Source organism: Papio anubis, chromosome 6 (assembly GCF_008728515.1).
Source record: "Papio anubis isolate 15944 chromosome 6, Panubis1.0, whole genome shotgun sequence".
Classification (NCBI taxonomy): domain Eukaryota; kingdom Metazoa; phylum Chordata; class Mammalia; order Primates; family Cercopithecidae; genus Papio; species Papio anubis.
Genome location: NC_044981.1, coordinates 70,391,099 through 70,409,076, shown reverse-complemented (window position 1 = coordinate 70,409,076; position 17,978 = coordinate 70,391,099). Strand labels below are relative to the sequence as shown.

General features: G+C 38.0%; 1 protein-coding gene across 6 annotated transcripts in view; it reads left to right on the top strand.

Annotated features, from left to right (window-relative positions):
• COL12A1 (collagen type XII alpha 1 chain) overlaps positions 1-13,963 on the top strand; it is a 121,846-nt gene extending 107,883 nt beyond the window's left edge. For 3 of the 6 annotated variants that reach the window (XM_031667218.1, XM_017958025.3, XM_031667219.1), the window contains 8 exons: positions 1,547-1,600; positions 3,045-3,116; positions 6,736-6,771; positions 6,869-6,935; positions 7,943-8,131; positions 9,082-9,150; positions 10,564-10,734; positions 12,925-13,963. In XM_031667218.1, the coding sequence (XP_031523078.1) occupies positions 1,547-1,600; positions 3,045-3,116; positions 6,736-6,771; positions 6,869-6,935; positions 7,943-8,131; positions 9,082-9,150; positions 10,564-10,734; positions 12,925-13,100 (834 nt within the window). In that variant the 3' untranslated portion in view covers positions 13,101-13,963. Of the gene's footprint in view, positions 1-1,546; positions 1,601-3,044; positions 3,117-4,239; positions 5,086-6,735; positions 6,772-6,868; positions 6,936-7,942; positions 8,132-9,081; positions 9,151-10,563; positions 10,735-11,740 lie in introns of those variants that run through there. The other 3 variants (XM_021937469.2, XM_009205543.4, XM_021937470.2) reach the window with 2 other exon arrangements.
• Positions 13,964-17,978: the final 4,015 nt, after the last annotated feature.

Genomic DNA, 17,978 nt, shown 5'->3' with positions numbered 1-17,978 from the left:
CCAGAGATCAAGCCTGTGGGGAGATGTGCTCTATTCCTGCCTAGTGAACTGACGCTGAGGCAGTTCTGGCCTTTGTGTGTGATGAAGAGAGACAGACCACTGCAAAAATTAACTGCTTATTATCAGGATTGAGGATTTCCTCTCTTTTGAGTGGAGGGCAGTTAAGACAGCTTTGCCTCGGTTTTTTTTTTTTTTTTTTTTTTTTTTTTTTTTTTTTAACCAGGCTGGAGTGCAGTGGTGATCATGGCTCACTGCAGCCCTGACCTCTTGGGCTCAAGTGATCCTTCCACCTCAGCCTCCCAAGTAGCTGGGACCACAGGTGTGTGCCACCATGCTTGGCTATTTTTTTTTCTTTCACTTTTTTTTTAGTGACAGGGTCTCCTTATGTTGCTCAGGCTGGTCTTCAACTCCTGGGCTTAAGTAATCCTCCTGCCTTGGCCTCCCAGAGTGCTGCGATTGCAGGCATGAGCTATTGCACCCAGTCCAGCTTTGCCTCTTTTGAGAGAGGAAGAAAGAAATTCACCAGGAGTGGAGACATAAGTAGTCCTGCTCTGGCTGTCTGGCAATTGCTCAGGGAATAAGGAAGGGAGTTTTCTAATTGGGTGATCAGGATTTTCCATACAGACTTCTCTATGTCTGTATGCATGGCAGGGCATGAAGACTTGAGAGCATATGTTAAAATAATTTTATTATTTATGTTTAATATATATTCTTAGATAAGGGGGAGTTTAAATGTATAGTAAACATTCATGTTAAATATTTACTGCAGAGCTTAATATTTGCATATTTGGTAAAGGAATGTTTTATAAAGTTTGATGATTGCATCTTAAGGAAATTTTAGGCTTTAGAACATGATGTATTGACCAGTATATATTATAAATATTCTATTAAATATATGGCTAAAATATCCGGAAGCTGTGATAAAAGCAATAGGGAGGATTTCTTACTGTTTTGTTGAGGGTAAAGGGTGCTGATATGATGGAAGAGAATGAAGGCGTGGAGAATTCACCAAAAGGAAAAATGAATTTCTAAGTTGAGAGTCCAATTCCCAGCAGACAAAGGAAGACTCTGCCACCATAATATCATCTTTTATGATACCACTTGCTTTTCTCAGCAACTTTCCTTTCCTCTCACCTGCATCGTTCCTGGGCCAACCTGTGGACATTGATTTTTCCATAGAATGTATAAATCTTCCTTTAGACTTCTTTATGCTATTACAAAAGAAAAAAAAAATCTTCATGAAGGGAATCTGCCTTCCTGAGAGAAGATTAGTTTGGCTCTTAAAATTGTTTTATTTATAACTATACAAGTGAATGAGCATAGAAGTTAATTATTCAGTAAAAGGCATAAGTTAAATTGAAAATATTTTTTTTCTTTCTTTTTTTTTTCTTTTGCTTTTTGCCTTCATATTGAAAGCTCACCTGCCAAACAGCACGTTGGGCTAAATCCTTCTCTTCAGCCTTCAGCTTTAGCAACTTGTTTAGCATCTTTTCTTTTCACTTGCTCATGACCTCCCTAACTGTAATTACTTTCATTTTTACAATAGGGCTTCACTGGAAAAGATGGTGCAATGGGACCCAGGGGCCCACCGGGGCCACCGGTAAGAACTAAATGCGTTTCAGTTTTGTGCCCTTCACCCCGACCCTCTCACTCCATTTTGCTAGAGAAGAGCCAGGTAACCTGCTTTTGAAGCACATTCAATCTGTGCTGTGGAGTATATCATTGAGGGAAATGTGTTTTTATTTACCTACATCAAAATGTGCTAGAGAAAACAGATGTGTTAAAATATGGAATCTTTCTGTTTAATCAAGTTACACTTGAGAAAAAGAAAAAAAAATCCCTAACTAACTAGCTACTAGCTGGTTGGTGCCTCAGTTTCTTCATCCCTACATTGAGTGGTTGGGTTTTATAACCTCAGTGGTTCAGTTATTTCCTGTTACAGAATTTTAAGAATCTGTGGCTATAACATTTAAAATTTAAGAACATTTATTATTGAACAGCCATCAGTTGTTCTGAGGAAGTCAGTTTTATCTGCAACTAAAAAGGTCTTCAACTTAAGATATTGGGGAAAATACTTAAATTAATGATTTTGAAACTGCCATCTGTATACTTGCATCCAGGTGAGATCCCAGTAAAATTGTTTGAGGTGATGGATAGCCTCCATGTCTGTGTGGCAGGATATGAAGACTAAAGAGCATATGTTAAAATAATTGTATCATTTACGTTTCAAATATAGATCTTTAGGTAATGGGGGATTTAAATGCACAGCAAACTTTCACGTTAAGTGTTTACTGTAGAGATTAACACTTGCGTAATCAATGGAGTAAAGGATTGCTTGACAAAATCTGAACATTCCATGTTAAGAAAATTTTAGGCTTTAGAACATGACGTATTGGCCAGTACATATTATAAATATTCTATTAAATATAGGACCAAAATGTCTGGAAGCTGTGGTAAAAGCAACAGGGAGAAAATCTTATGATTTTGGTAGGGTTAAGGGTGCTGACATGATGGAAGGGAATGAAAGTGTGGAGAATGCTCCAAAGGGAAAAATGAATTTCTAAGCTGAGAGTGCAATTCTCAGCAGACAAGGGAAGACTCTACCGCCATGGTGCCCAACTTAGCACAAAACTGGCCACCTTCTTAATTCTTCTCCAGCCCAAATTTTCAACTTCTGTGTTTTGAAAGATTGTCTGGTCTTGTAGTAGGAAACTTTAAAAAAAAAGGAATTGCTTTCTGCAAATCCACTTTGTAACCAATTTACTAGGATCACAGTCTTAAATTGTGAAACTGATTGTATACGTATGCATGTATTTTTCAACTGGTCTCAAAATATATTTTAAAACTATATAGTCCATAAGGATTGCACTGTAATTGTCAAGAGTTTTTTATTTCATGTTATCTTAAAATTTGGTTTTATTCTTCCTGAATGTGTAATTATGAGTTGTTTCATTTAAACGCTTTTAAAACAAGCTGTATTCATTTTCTTTAGATGGGATTTTCTCTTTGTCATAACAGTCCCCTTCCCTCTCCATGTGTTGTAGGGAAGCCCAGGCTCCCCGGGAGTCACAGGACCAAGTGGGAAGCCGGGAAAACCTGGAGATCATGGCAGACCAGTAAGTGGACAGCTTGCATGTCTACTGACAGTCATTTCACTGTGGAAATAAATAATGAGAACTGCAAGCCTTTGTCATATTTAGGTTATCTCTGCTGTAATGTGTTTGAAGCATTTGTTGAAACCATGCTAAACTCATGGATTTTACTTGGTACCAGTTCTAAATTTTTCTCTCTGGGTTGTTATAATATTCTGGGATGAAAATTGTGGTCACTGGGTTTCTTTAAAAGGAGAATGGGATTATGAGCCAAGACACATATTTCTGCACTGTATAAACACTCAGAGCTGGGTCAGCAAAATGATTCTTTTTACTTAGGAGTGGTATGCTGCTTAAGATGGAAAAATACATGATGATGGTGTACAGCGCCTCCATCCCTAGCTTGCTAATATTAACCCTTTTGTGGCATTATCCAGCTTTCCGTTCTTTTCTATCTAATTGAGGAGGCTAGAACATCAGAACCAGAATTAAAGTTATTTATTAACTTTAATTGATCATTTTACTTTTTAAATACTGTCCTGCCCCAGTTTATACCCCATTTAACTTTCTCTTATGCAGATATTTTGGTTAAAATAGTAGTTGAGATAGTAGTACACATATTTGGTATTTCCAAATTAGTATCTCCAAAACTGAATTTGAAGTGTCTAAAATATCCACAATTATTTGTAATGACTGTTGGGCTGCATATTTTTTATGAACTTTTCCTTTTTTGTGTTTATGAAGTGTGAATTTATTTAAGCATTTTTTTTGTCTGAATAGCATCCTGAAATATAAAAATTTATCTTAAAGACAATTAAGTCCAACTATTAGCAGTGACAAAAATTTATCAGGGCTTTTCTCTGGACAGAATTTCTCCTTTTTAAAGTATTGTTCAAATTACACAAACCCAAGTTTAAAAAAAGTAATTTCAGACAGACTTCGTATTGGACATTTATGTGATAGGGCTTGCCTTGTATGGTTCATAAAATTAAGCAAGCAACATAAAGATAGAAGGACTCCTGGTATATTAGTTTAAAAAGAATGACAAAAACCGCAATTACGTTTGCACCAACCTAAATACTTTAAAATCTGTGTGTACTCTAGCATGTGACTTTATTACTCTCTTTTCCTCAATGGATCATGGTAGAAACTTTGCAAGAGCAATTGTAAGTATATGAAACTTTTCTACCCATTCAGCATTTCATTTTGTTTTACTATGACCTCAATAGTGTCTTATATAAGAATATTACTCATATAATTGATGGCTGTAGCTAGACGCCTAAAAGAAATGTCTACAGCTATTACTTGAAATATGATCTCTAAATATTGGAAATAAAGATGATGTCTACAAATCGTGAACAATAGGACAATCTCAGGGTGCCAATAAATTAAAAATCACATCTGAACAATCTCAAAATAGCAGTAAATGTAAAAAATCCTGCACTTGCAAAATGCTCCAAATACAATAATATTAGTGTTTCCACAAAAATCTAATACTTTTGGCAAGGAAATAGACAACTCCGGTTTTTCTTATGATAATTATAATTTGGTATACATTTATTTAGATCCCAGCACTTTCCCTTTTCTTCTTCATTTTCCTTGTCCTTCAAAAGTAGCAAATTTCCTCTCTTTTTCTTCTCTATTTTATCTTACCTTCCTCTTATTTATGAAACCAAACATAGCAGATAGGTATATATAGGTCTTAGCAGAGAGCTTGGCTTAATCATTGTTAGCTTATGTCATTAGCTATTATAATCAGTTGATATCTTCTTGCTAACTTATAATACTTGATATTCTATAGGAGATGTTTCCATGAGATGTTCATAGAATACTTCATTAATAAACACGTATTGGTTTAGTGCCTATAATATGCTAGCCAGTGTTCTAGGGTCAGGTGATATAACAGCAAACAAGACAAAGTTCTTGCCTTCATAGACATTCTGAGGGGGGGCGGATATAGACAAAACCATGTAAATATAGGTTCCCATGATAATAAGTATCATAAAGAAGCAAGAAACAGAGTAAAGGGTTAGAGAATGATTGTGGTGGTGGGAAGGCAGCTATTTCGGATACAGTCATCCAGGAACCTCTCTGACGAGGTGACATTGGGATGAAATGAGGGAGAAAGCTATTTGATCTATGGAAAGAGGGTTTCAGCCAGAGGAAACAGCATGAATGAAAGCCCTGGCTGAGGAATGGGTCTGACATATGAAAGGAACATCTAACAGGTCTGGGTACCAAAGTGAAGGGGGTTAAATGGAGAGGGATAAAATATCAGGTCAGATAGCTAGGCATAGATGATCATGTGGACCATGTAGCCCATGATAAGGAATTATTATTTTCCTCTAAGTGTGATGGGAATGGGATGGAAGGCTCTTAGAGTCAAAGGAGTGATATGATCTAATTTTTCTTTAAAAAATATCATTCTGGTTTTTGTGTGGAGAATAGACTATAAAGTAGCAAAATGGGGAGCAGGGAGAGCAGTTAGGAGGCTATTGGAGTAGTTTCAGGCAAGAGTCTTGGTTTGGACTGCGGTGGTTTCCATGGAGACGGTGAGAAGTGGTTTGGTATGGGATATTACCTGATTTGTCAATGATTTAGATGTTCCTTCGGTGATAGCAGTTGGCAGCCTGGAAATATATTACCGAAAGACAAAAACTTGCTGTATTCTAAGGAAAACTTTTCCAATATCTCTTATGGTGAGAGGCTTATGACAGTGTAGGGCTAAATATTCTATGCTTGTATTTAGATGTAGGATCATTTAGATTGAGTTATTCATTAAGAGAGAAACCCAGTTTCTTTTCTTTTTTATTGTAGAATTTTTTTGTTATTATACTTTAAGTTCTGGGGTACATGTGCAGAATGTGCAGGTTTGTTACATAGGTATACATGTGCCATGGTGGTTTGCTGCAGCCATCAACCCATCACCTACAATAGGTATGTCTCCTAATGTTATCCCTCCCGTAACCCCTGAATCCCTGACAGGCCCTGGTGTGTGATGTTCCCCTCCCTGTGTCCATGTGTTCTCATTGTTCAGCTCGCACTTATGAGTGAGAACATGCAGTGTTTGGTTTTCTGTTCTTGTGATAGTTTGCTGAGAATGATGGTTTCCAGCTTCAATCCAGTTTCTTTCATCTCAAATGTACAAAGAATCACTCAATGAAGTTAAGGGATATATATTGAGCTAAGTAGCTCACAAAAGCCTGCTGGTTCTTAGTGAGACTGAATGGAGACTAATCTCATGGACGTTCCACAATAACCAGCTGAGATAACCAACCATGATGATACAAAGCAAAGTATGGCAACACAAGGGCAATCTTCATATGTATTTTAGTTCCATATGTATCATGAATTGCATTGTAAAAAGTGTGCATGGTCCATAACTTTTACAATTGTGACCACAAAATTCACATCTGTCCACTGTTTTGGAGGTGCTTCAGAGACAGAGAGAGAGAGAGAGAGAGAGAGATTAGATTCCTTTTTATAGAAAAGCAGAATGTGAGTAACATGGATATAAATGTGATGTGTCATTTTGCTAATGCTTTAGAAAACAGAACTTGTTCTCTTTCATCATTATGTGCATTCATGCATCATTTTAGAGTATGTTTGTCAGTTTCTAATGTATGCAATTCATATTTTTCAGGGTCCATCTGGGTTGAAAGGAGAAAAAGGTGATAGGGTATGTATTTTTTTAAAAAATCTTACGTTTGTGTGTTAAACATTGAAGTCTAAAATTATAGAACTAATATGCTAATCATTCTCATTAATTTAACAAGGGAGACATTGCTTCCCAGAACATGATGCGAGCAGTTGCAAGACAAGTCTGTGAACAATTGATAAGTGGTAATGTTTCTTTTCTTTTTACTATGTGAATTGTTTGAAAATTAATTGCAGAAAATGCAGAGTTTGGGTCATAAAGTTTCTAAAGAGATAGATTTCTCTTTCATTTTGATAAGCTCTTGTTTTTATACATTGTCAGTTTTGCATCTGCTTAAAAGTGATATTTTAAAGATTGTCACTAAAATAAAATAATAAACCAAGGTACAATAATAGCAGCAAACTTAAGTTCTAAGACATTGGATATTTTAAGTTATGACCTTTAAGTCGTTTTATGACCTTAAGGAAGGGGCTCACGAAGATTAATTTGATCAGTGAAAGTTGTTTTTGGTAGGAAACTCTGGCCTCTCTGTTTTTGACAGGCTCTTCTTATTCTATAAGGCCTGTTAAGTAATGAAGCTCAGTACCTGCAGACTGGTGTGGGCCTTAAATCCAGAACTCGCTCTTTGAGAAGGCTTAATCAATGTTTTTCATTGTGTGGTACTGAGGAACACCTGCCTTGGAATCACCTATGTTGCTTGTTAGAAGTGAGAGTTCCTGCACCATGTCCTAAGCTAAGTGAATCATTGTCTTTGGAGATAAGGCCCAGAAATCCAGATTTTTCAAGTTGCCCCACAGGCAATTCCAGTTTGCACTGAAACCTGATTATCATTGCCTTAGATATACAGACAATTGTAGAATTATCTAATTATACAAAAGGTTTTCTTCTGAGTGATGTCACCTGGCAAACCTCAAGACTTTATTTCAGAGCCATATTAAACTTTAACAACTTTTTATATTTGTAGTAGTGTTTGTGGCTTATAGGTCAGCATTTTGTGGAAACAATTATTTATCAGGGACTATTTTGTCCTGGATGATTAGACTGTCTTAATTTTATTTTTAGGATTCTAATTAGATTGTTTCCTGGAAGGGGTGCAGAATGGAGATGGATTTCACTAGACACTAAAACAGTTTCACTCTCTCATCCCTCCTTTATTGCATTTCTTACTAACAAGCCTTATTTCTACTTGTAGGTCAGATGAACAGATTCAATCAGATGCTGAATCAGATTCCAAATGATTACCACTCCAGTCGCAACCAGCCAGGCCCGCCGGGTCCACCGGGACCTCCTGGCAGCGCAGGAGCCAGAGGAGAACCTGGACCTGGGGGGCGGCCAGGCTTCCCGGGCACACCAGGGATGCAGGGACCCCCTGGGGAACGAGGTAGGCATTTCTGGCTTCTGTATTGCGATAAAGGAAGGAATTTGCAAACGTAGGAGCTGGGACAGGTTGAAGGTGTCTGGAAGGTGACCTAGGCAAACTACTTTCACTAGTCTTGTTTGGACAGCCTCCGAAGAGCTGTCAGGCAACTCACAGGCCATAGGGATCCATGTCTTAGAAAAATGGCATGTCTTTATCAGATCTCAGTTAATGCTATCAGATCTCAGATAATGCTATTTTCTGACTTTCGTTGTTGTTAATGGGAAAACCTCTATCTTGGCAAACTAAATCAGCTACCCAAATCTTATTACTCTCTGTGACCGTGGCAAGAGTCGAGCAGCAACTGAATGTTCTTAGGCAGCCCTAGAGTTTTAGATCTAACTTATTTTGGTTCCTTTATTCAGGGTCTGGCATTGGTCTTGTATGTTTGTTTGACTCTAATTTCATGGTGTAGATAAGTGCAGTTGAAGGAAAAGCAGAAAAATAGGACTATTTGATTCCAGATATTTCAGGACTCTGGGTACCCACTTTTGTCAAAGGAGTACTTAATATTCTAGAGAAAACCTACGTGTTTCTATAATTCTGCTGGTTTGGCTGCTGTGCTAATAGGGCTGCTAAAGACAAAATACCTTTAATATGTTTTTCAATGAGATATTATAACTATTTCTTCAGGATGATTGGTCCTAGTTACTATTTAAAAATACATTAGACATGTTTGTTTACTTCAAATAATTTTTCCCCTGCTTTGTAGCCAAATTTTTTCTCAGCCATGAATCTAGAATTACACAAATGTCTAGAAAGAACTTGGCTTAAAGAGTGAACTTCTGTGAAAAATTAGGTTCTGCTTTCACTAAGGAAATGAATTACTTGAATCAAATATTATCAGTTAAGATGAAAATTACATGTTTCCAGATAATTTCTCCCCTGTGCTTTCTCTTTCTCTCCTTCCTTAGGTTTGCCAGGAGAGAAAGGTGAAAGGGGTACTGGATCTCCAGGACCTCGGGGGCTGCCTGGACCCCCAGGTAGGTTTGCTAGTACATTAAACAGGCAAAGAGTATCAACACTGAGAGGGCACACCGTCCCAAAGAGATTCACAACTTCATCCTGTTACTCTTTTTTTTTTTTGAAACGGAGTCTTGCTCTGTTGCCCAGGCTGGAGTGCAGGACTTGATCTCGGCTTACTGCAAGCTCTGCCTCCTGGGTTCACACTATTCTCCTGCCTCAGCCTCCTGAGTAGCTGATACTAGAGGTGCCCACCACCAAGCCCGCTAAATTTTTTGTATTTTTGGTAGAGTGTTAGCCAGGATGGTCTTGATCTCCCGACCTCGTGATCTGCCCGCCTCGGCCTCCCAAAGTGCTGGGATTACAGGCATGAGCCACCACTCCTGGCCAACTTCATCCTGTTACTAGAGCTTCAAGCATTCTTATTACCATGGCATATGTTTTAGCATGAAGTTCAACCTCCATAGCTTCATTTTCATGTTCCCTTTGTTAAAGAAATGAAAAGGTTATAATTAAAACCATTAACTATAACATAATATATGATAGAGTAGATTTTAAGCCTAAAGGGTTGCTATTGCCTCTCTCTCCTTCCCTCCTTCCTTCCCTCCTTCCCATGCTTTCCTCACCCTCCCTTCCTTTCCTTCCTTCCTTCCTTCCTTCCTTCCTTCCTTCCTTCCTTCCTTCCTTCCTTCCTTCCTTCCTTCCTTTTCTTTTCCTATTTTGACCTCATAGCCTTTAAAGATGGTTATATTTCCTGTTTTCTCCAGTAGTCTTCAATATGGGGCTATTAGACTGAGAAAACATAGCCTCACTAAAAAGCCTGAGATATTATTTCATTCACTGTTCTCCCAAAGCATTTTTATATTTTGGAAAGGAATACTGGTTGTCTGATGCATTTTGTTTACTAGGTTGTAAATGATTTCTTTTTTCATTATAAGGCACATGATACCCTTGCAACCAAGGACAGCCCTGTGGCTAAATCATTCCATTTATGTTAACTGTATTGATCCAGAAACAACATTGCTTCACATAGTCTGGAGGTGTGGAGCAGACACTGCCCTCTTTTGATGGCAGCTCAATGTGGCTGCCTAACAGAGCTGTTTCCTTCAGGTGCTCTTTTCTCTGTGAGGGTGGGAGCAAACTAAAGAACTCACTGATATCTCTGGTTTGGCTGAATTCTTATTAAAACAGATTTTCTGTGATAAAATACTTAAAGTAGTAGATTTTTGGCATTAACTCTGATGAGTCATTGGTAAGAAAGTTCCATTACACCTTGGTTCATATTGGGTATTTCTTAAGGAAACATTTTCTTACCATACAATAGTAAATTGTCTAATCTTGAGGTAGTAGAGGTACCACTTAAAGTACTGGTTGCTACCTCAGGAGTTGTATTTGACAAGAGGGGAAATACATTTGTTTTAACTCCACACTAGGTCCACAAGGAGAATCCAGAACAGGTCCACCAGGGTCCACAGGTTCAAGAGGTCCCCCTGGCCCCCCTGGCCGTCCTGGAAACTCAGGTATCCGAGGACCCCCGGGTCCTCCTGGATACTGTGATTCGTCTCAGTGCGCCAGCATCCCATACAATGGACAAGGCTATCCAGGTATGTTGTTGCCATTGTAGGAACTCCAATTCACCTGAAGTAAAGAACTTTATGGAAATGAAGTTCCTTAGGCTTGAAGGAAGGTTGATTTGAAGATGTCTTGAAGATAACAACTCTTTCAGTTCTGACTGTATATAGTAAGAGTGTTCGCTACCATAGCATACAACATTATTTCACTATTAGGATTGAATTATTTTCTTTTTTTCCCCATGTTTCTGCATTTACCAAATCACATCATAAACCTCCCCTTATTTCTCTTGGGACTTCAATTGACTTTTTTTTTTTTCTTTTCTCAAAGTTTGGGAACAGGGATTTGTTAAACACAACTGTAAAATGCCAAGAATATGTATTTAAAAATTGTTTTGGAAATCTAATTTATAGGCAAACTATGTGATAATATGGTGTAGACGACTGAACATAGTTAACTGTCCCATACTAGCCATAGAATTAATACTTATAAAATATGGGACTTAATAATTGTTTTAAAAGATTGTTAATGAAATTCTAGTGTTTGACAATTGTAGAGGGCAGAAGTCTCCTATACCTGATTTTGTGGGATGTGAGGACTGGGGAGATATGCCAATCTGGAAATAAGATAGTCATGCTGTGGTCGATGGCTACCATTTCATTAGTGCACCCTCAAGCATCTTGCAAATTTTAAAAATGATACTGCTGTTTGATATGATTTGCTACTTTCAAATAGTGCATGAGTAGTTGAATATCTAAATATCTAAATATCTATATATCTATATATTTAAATGCATAATTACATATGACCAAAAGTAATAAATCTTAATGTATATATCATGCAACCCATTCACAGAATTGCAATTTAATTCTTTATAAAATAAATTTAAATTACCACCTCCTTATGGGATGTGAGAATAACTAAAAATATATGGATATATATATATACTTTAACCATTACATACGTAGATGGATGTGTATTTATATTTTTTACTTAGTCATTCAACTTTTAAAAACTATCATCTTTGACCTGTTTCAGGTTCCGGCTAACACATTTTCTAAGTCGCCAGTGCTGCTTACAGTTTGAATACATGAAAATCCTGTTTCTGAGATGTTTGCGCACGTGCTTATTAGGAAATGAGTCTGTATGGAAATCTCACCACAGATAATGGTTAACGAACCGGGTCGACATCACAAAGGAGGGTGGAGACTCTTTTTACTAACTTGAATGAGACAAAAGCAGTGGTGTCAGTTTATAAGCCTGATGCATTTCAGTAATAATGTAGAAAAACATTATTTTAAAAAAGTTCCAACACACAGCCATGAGGAGCCTCAGTTGTGAAAGAGGTGCATAATAAAACTACTAACCAGAGGAGACTATGCCATTTTAAGAAAAACAATTAACCTGGTTAAAGAGAAATGTCTTATGTAAATAATAAACTAATTGTGGCTTGTAAATGATTTGTATGTGATCCTGTCGACTAAAATCACTTAACAATTCTACAAAAAGCTTCTGCATCAAAGCCTGCCGCTTGCTCTATGCCGGAATAACACCAAATGGAATCTCCTCATCTCTTGCTTGTTAGCGATGTGTCTGATTCAGGGCATCTGTCTCTGTTACTTTTTTGTCCGTGTCCTCTCATTTGGGTTTTGTAACTGCAGTTTTCAAACCAAAGTTTAAAATCACCTTTTCTTCCTGTTTTGCTGTAGTCACTGGTGTTCCTCACCCACCAGCTGTAACTCAGTTAGTGTGAGGTACAGCCACAGAAGATGTCATGTACTGTATATTACCTGGTGATAGTTGCTTTTCACCCCCCGAGTTCAGTTTCTAGGAGCCAATAAAACTTTCCCTCACCTCCTCATCTTTCCAAGTTGTTCTTTGAATTGAGGAGTTTGAAGGCATGAACAGTTACTTGGGGATTTGTGAAAATCCTACTTAGGTACTGCGTTTACAGTTTTTTGGTCCAGTCTCTGACCCTTCCCAGGTATTTGTGCAATGATTGTATTTACTGCTGGATTTTTGAAGGTTTTTTTTTTTTTTTAAGACAGTGCCATTTCATTATTTGATTATCACCAAATTCTCTGGAAGTAATTGGGACATTGTAACTTATTTATAGTTATGAGATTAAGACTGGAGTGCCATCACTGCGGGTGATGATTTAGCTTTTGCTGTGTGTGTGTGCCTTCCAAATCATGCCATAACTGTAATGTTGAATCGGACAGAGCCTTATGTGCCCGAGGGCGGGGCCTACCTGCCTGAGCGCGAGCCCTTCATCGTGCCGGTGGAGCCCGAGCGGACGGCGGAATATGAGGACTACGGCGCAGACGAGCCTGCAGAAGAGACTCCTGAGCCCCGCGGGCGCTGGCGGCGCGCCCTGTCCCACGGACCCGGGCAGTGAACCAGAGACCACGCGCCGCGCCGCGAGGCTGGGGGGAGGTGTTGAAATTCTCATTTACAGGTCAGATAGAGCAGTGTACGTCTTTTCTGCGGTGTTTCTTCCAGCGTTGCTCATCCTGGAGTACCCTTTCTGATTGTAGAGAACCTTGTTTCTGCAGGAAGCCTAGCTCCAAGCACGCAGTCTGTAGACATTTTTGCCTTTGCCCTTGAAATGCTTGCAAAATACTTTGTTCACAAAAGCTGCAAAGACAGAACATGCCGTGTGCCTTTACTTAGCACAGCGGGCAGCCTCAGTGAAACTCTTAGGTAAAGCAGTAAGTTCTGGAACCCAGAGCTACTGAGTATTTCGAGCGGGCAGTTTATCTTTTGCTATACTTATCTGCAATTCAATTACACCACTATTCAAATAATTCCCCTCCTAAAACCAAAAAGGAGGGAAACGTCAACTCCATTGCAATTATTTATCTTCCTCTTCTATCTCTGTTATACACCGGGGCATAGAATGCTCGTATACATCTCTTTAACAACCACCAACCTTAAGCCATGTAGATGAAGTTAGTGCATCAACGGGATACAGTTCCATATTGCCTTAAACCTCCTTGTTTTAGACACACTAACATTTATGCCCAATTGCAGATTATTCTGCAGAGATGTAATTGCATGTTTGTGTTGTATATTTAGTATGAACTTTTTTCAGAATATAATATTTCTTAGTTATCAAAAGCAGTTGGAAAACGTTTGCAAGACTATGAACATAGAATTGCTGCTTTTATATTTTAACTGCAGATTGTGAATTTCACTGCCTTATATTATTTATTTCTGAAACAAAAGAGGCATTTTTCAATAAAACTACTGAAAATTTGACATGGCATGTTTCTTTCTTTGAAGGGCCTTTTGGACTGCCTCAAGTGGTTGTTACAACAAACAAGTTCATATCCTTGGATACGGTTACAAATCTTGCTAATACTATTAAATTATGCTAAATAACTTTAGATTTTTAATGATACGGTGAAGTCATAGAAAGAGAGTGGTGAGAGCCTTAAAAAGCCCAACAGATTCCAAAGGCTTTATTAGGAATATAGAGGATGTGTGGGTTGGTGGAAAAACAACTACGTATCCTAGGAGACGCCAAACAACCAAATAATCTCTAATAACCCACATGATTTCATATGCATTTAATCACTTTTCTATACCATACTTAACCCAAAAGCGTGTTTAATTGCTAGAAGGAAAATTCCTTAACGGAAAATTTTACATTTAGCGATGCCTTCCTTTTCCGCTTACAAATGCAATAAAACCATTCTAAATATCAAGAAAAACAATGTAAATGTCGGTTTGAAAGAACCAATATCAATTGAAGAGAGAGGAGTAGTGATAGGAAGTTTTCCACAGAGCAAAACATCTGAATTAAATACCTCCTGGAGATGAGGATCAAAACGAACAGATGATACATGAATGCATTACATTTAGGAGGCATCAAGCAGGTTGCTAAACTCAATAGCATTCACTTGTAATTCCCAACACGTGCACTTTTAAAGCTAAAAGGTACTACCAAGACTATCCTAGTTCAACCCAGTTATTTTGCTTTGCTGGGAAGAAACAGACTGCTAATTAATATCAGAACAAGATTAAGACTCTGGGCCTTGTGATTCTTAATCTAGTTTATCACTAGATGGCCTCCCCCACTCCCATCTTACTCTCTGGGCAGGAGTTTTCAAACTTCCAAGTTCTATCAATTTATTTTGATTAGTTTCTGATTCACTGGGGATGCTGATGCTCCTTGATGAAGAACATGTGTATCAAGAGCCTGACGATGGGTGGGTCCTCAGCCGCTGACCCCATGGAGTCCCAGGGCCACGTGGATTCAAGGCATGAAGAAATTGTACTTTCTCTCATTGGCTAGATGTGGGTTTGAGTCTTCATATTGGCAATGCACTGATTAACCACTTTCTATTCTGTTCTGAGAACTCGGGGCTGAGGCAATCCAAACCAGGGACTAAGCACAAAATTAATAACTAGGTGAGATGCTTGTTGTGATGTTTATTTTCATAGTATATTTACTTCTTAATTGTGTTTGCTGGATTCTGTGTTAAAATTATTTTTATAATCCTTGATTGAGCACATACAGATTAAACAATGGGGAGAAGAGGACAGATAGTCTGTCTTTAAAAACTCACGGAAAAACTACAAGAAATCTAACACATAGGTGCTGGTTTATTTATCCAAACTTTTTTTGAGAAGAATACAGAACAACTTGAAACACTTTTTCTAGCCTTTTCCATTTGGAAGCATTATAAGAAATTCCTTGTGTGTAATGTATATTTGGAACTAGGGCTTTTATTTTTCAGAAATTTATTTCAACCTGAAATAAATGTGAAGTTGTAGCTTCTAATGAAGTCTACAGTGGGAATGATTTCAAAATTTACAAATAGCATTTATATGGAACCTAATTTCTGAGTGTTTTATAGACTATTGTACAATGACTTAGCAAGTGTAACAGAAATTTGCACATATATTTTCTTAAGTACATGAGCACCCATTTTTGAGTCTATACAGAATTTTGCTGCGTGGGCAGTTGCTCAAGCTTACATTTTATTTTTTGTGCAAAAAAGGTCAATATAATTGTCCCTAAATATTTGTTATTCATTATATCTATTGCACTGCATTTGGCACGTACAATTCTTCCTCATTTGGTTTTAATCATCATTTCTCCCTAACAAAAAGGCATTTGTGATTATACTATCCTCATGTGGTCTGCCTCATCAACACTAGCTAGTTGTATACAAAATTGCTGCAGTGACTTTTATTTTCCAAGGCAATATTTTAAATACAAAGTAATATTGATCCTTAAGTTATCTTACACATGTAGTGAGAAAATGGATTTAGATCTGAATATCTATTTATGTAAACATTTATTAGCTTTTCCACTCTTAGATCAGGCTGCCGAAGGCTATTGGGAAAAAAAATCATATGGACTAGCTTTTAGAGAATAACCTGTGTTTCCTGTCTCTAACCCTGATCTCTTGCCTAGTTCTATATCAGTATATTCAGCTGTACTGCCTACCCCTCATTGAGTTCCACAGACACCTCAAACTTAACACATCTGGTATTTATTAGGATTAAGTTCAGCTGTGAGTAACAGAAAGCTACAAAATTATAGTGGCTTAAAGAAGTAGAAATGTCTTTATTTCTCATGTTTGTGAAGTCAAGGAACCAGGCTCTTTCTATCTTGCTGCTCTGCTTTCTGTGATTTCCATGGCCAAGTTAGGCTTATGGTCCAAGGTGGTTAATAGAGCTGTAGCTGTTATATCCATATTCCCCGGCAGGAAGGAGAAAGAGGTGAAGAAAATGCTTTATCTTTTAAAGACACCTCCTGGAAGTTGCAAACACAATTTATATTACATACCATTTGCCTTAACTTAATCATTTGGCTACATTTAGCCATAAAGGAAATGGGAAATGTTATCTTTATTCTGGATGGCCATGTGCTCCCTGAAAATCAGCTACTCTGTTGCTATGTAAGAGGGGAAATGACAAGTGGAGGTAAACTCAAGGCTTTAGTGTTTCATGCGATGTCCAGATCTGAACATTTGTCTCCATAAATATAATTTTCCTCCATTGTCCCCACCAACCACCAAGTTACTCAGGCTAGAAATTTGAGAGCCCTTGGAAACTTCCTTCTTTCACTTCTCACATCCAATTAAGTCTAGCTGATTGAGCTCCTACATATCTTAATCATCTCATTACTACTCAGTTTCAAACCCTTGAGATTTCTTGTCATGACTATAATTCATAGTTTCTTGAATGGTCTCCCTTCCCATAGCCTTGAATCCCCTTAAAAAATGTCTTCTACACAGCTGTCAGGGTGATTTATCTAAAATGCAAGCCTGACTCAACAATGTCTCCTGCTCAACATTCTTCAGGTGGCATACAGATTTCCCTGCAGATCTTGACTCTGCCAATTTCCTATTCCTCCTCTCACCAACTTTCCCACTGGACCACCTAGAATTCCTATTCCATTATTATCAAACATCTCCAAATCCTCAGCCTCTACAGTGAACAATCCCAGCACCTCTTGGATTGACTCTGAAAATACTGTAGAGACTTTTTATGCCTCCCAAAGTTGGTAGGTGGGGACATGTCCTCCTCACTTCTCAGTGCTGTTTCCAGACCAGTAAGTCTTCCTCCTCCTACAAAAAGCCTTTATCATTGGAGGCTCACCGCTAACTTCACATCATTGTAACCTATTTACTTTGCAATGTAGTAGCTGATTTTCATGGGGTACATTGCCCTCCAGAGTAAAGCCTCCAGTAGCGGCTTTAGTACGTGACTCTCAGTGCTTTTCTCCATCCTCATATCTGCCGTCTTCTGGGGACACTTCAGCATCCATATTGGATGACAAATTCAGCGTCCTCAATATTTGACCTTCTTGTTTCAACAACTAATCTTTTTTTTTTTTTAATAACTCAGCCTCAGCTACTCAGTAACTCTAAGATCTTAACTTGGACTTGAATTCATTACAAACTGGCACAACTTTGAAATCACTAATTTAGACGCTGAGCTCTTCTGGGGCTTCCAGCTCATCTGCTCAAGTACCCCACTGCAGCTGTTCCTCAGCTTCATCATGACACCAATGTAGTGAATCTTCTATGTTCTTCCATCCATCAGTCCCTCCTTGTCTTCACTTCCTTTCTTATCCAGCTTGGAATCATGTCCTCATAAAACACTGTTTATTGAACAGCCTTAACTCTAAGGGGGTACAAAACCAGCTTTGTTTGTCTTTAGCCACTGCCTTCAGTTAGGTTCTATGAATATTATTTTTCTATCTTTTATCATACCTCAGATCCATTTCTTTTGGATGATTTTAAGCATGAGTACT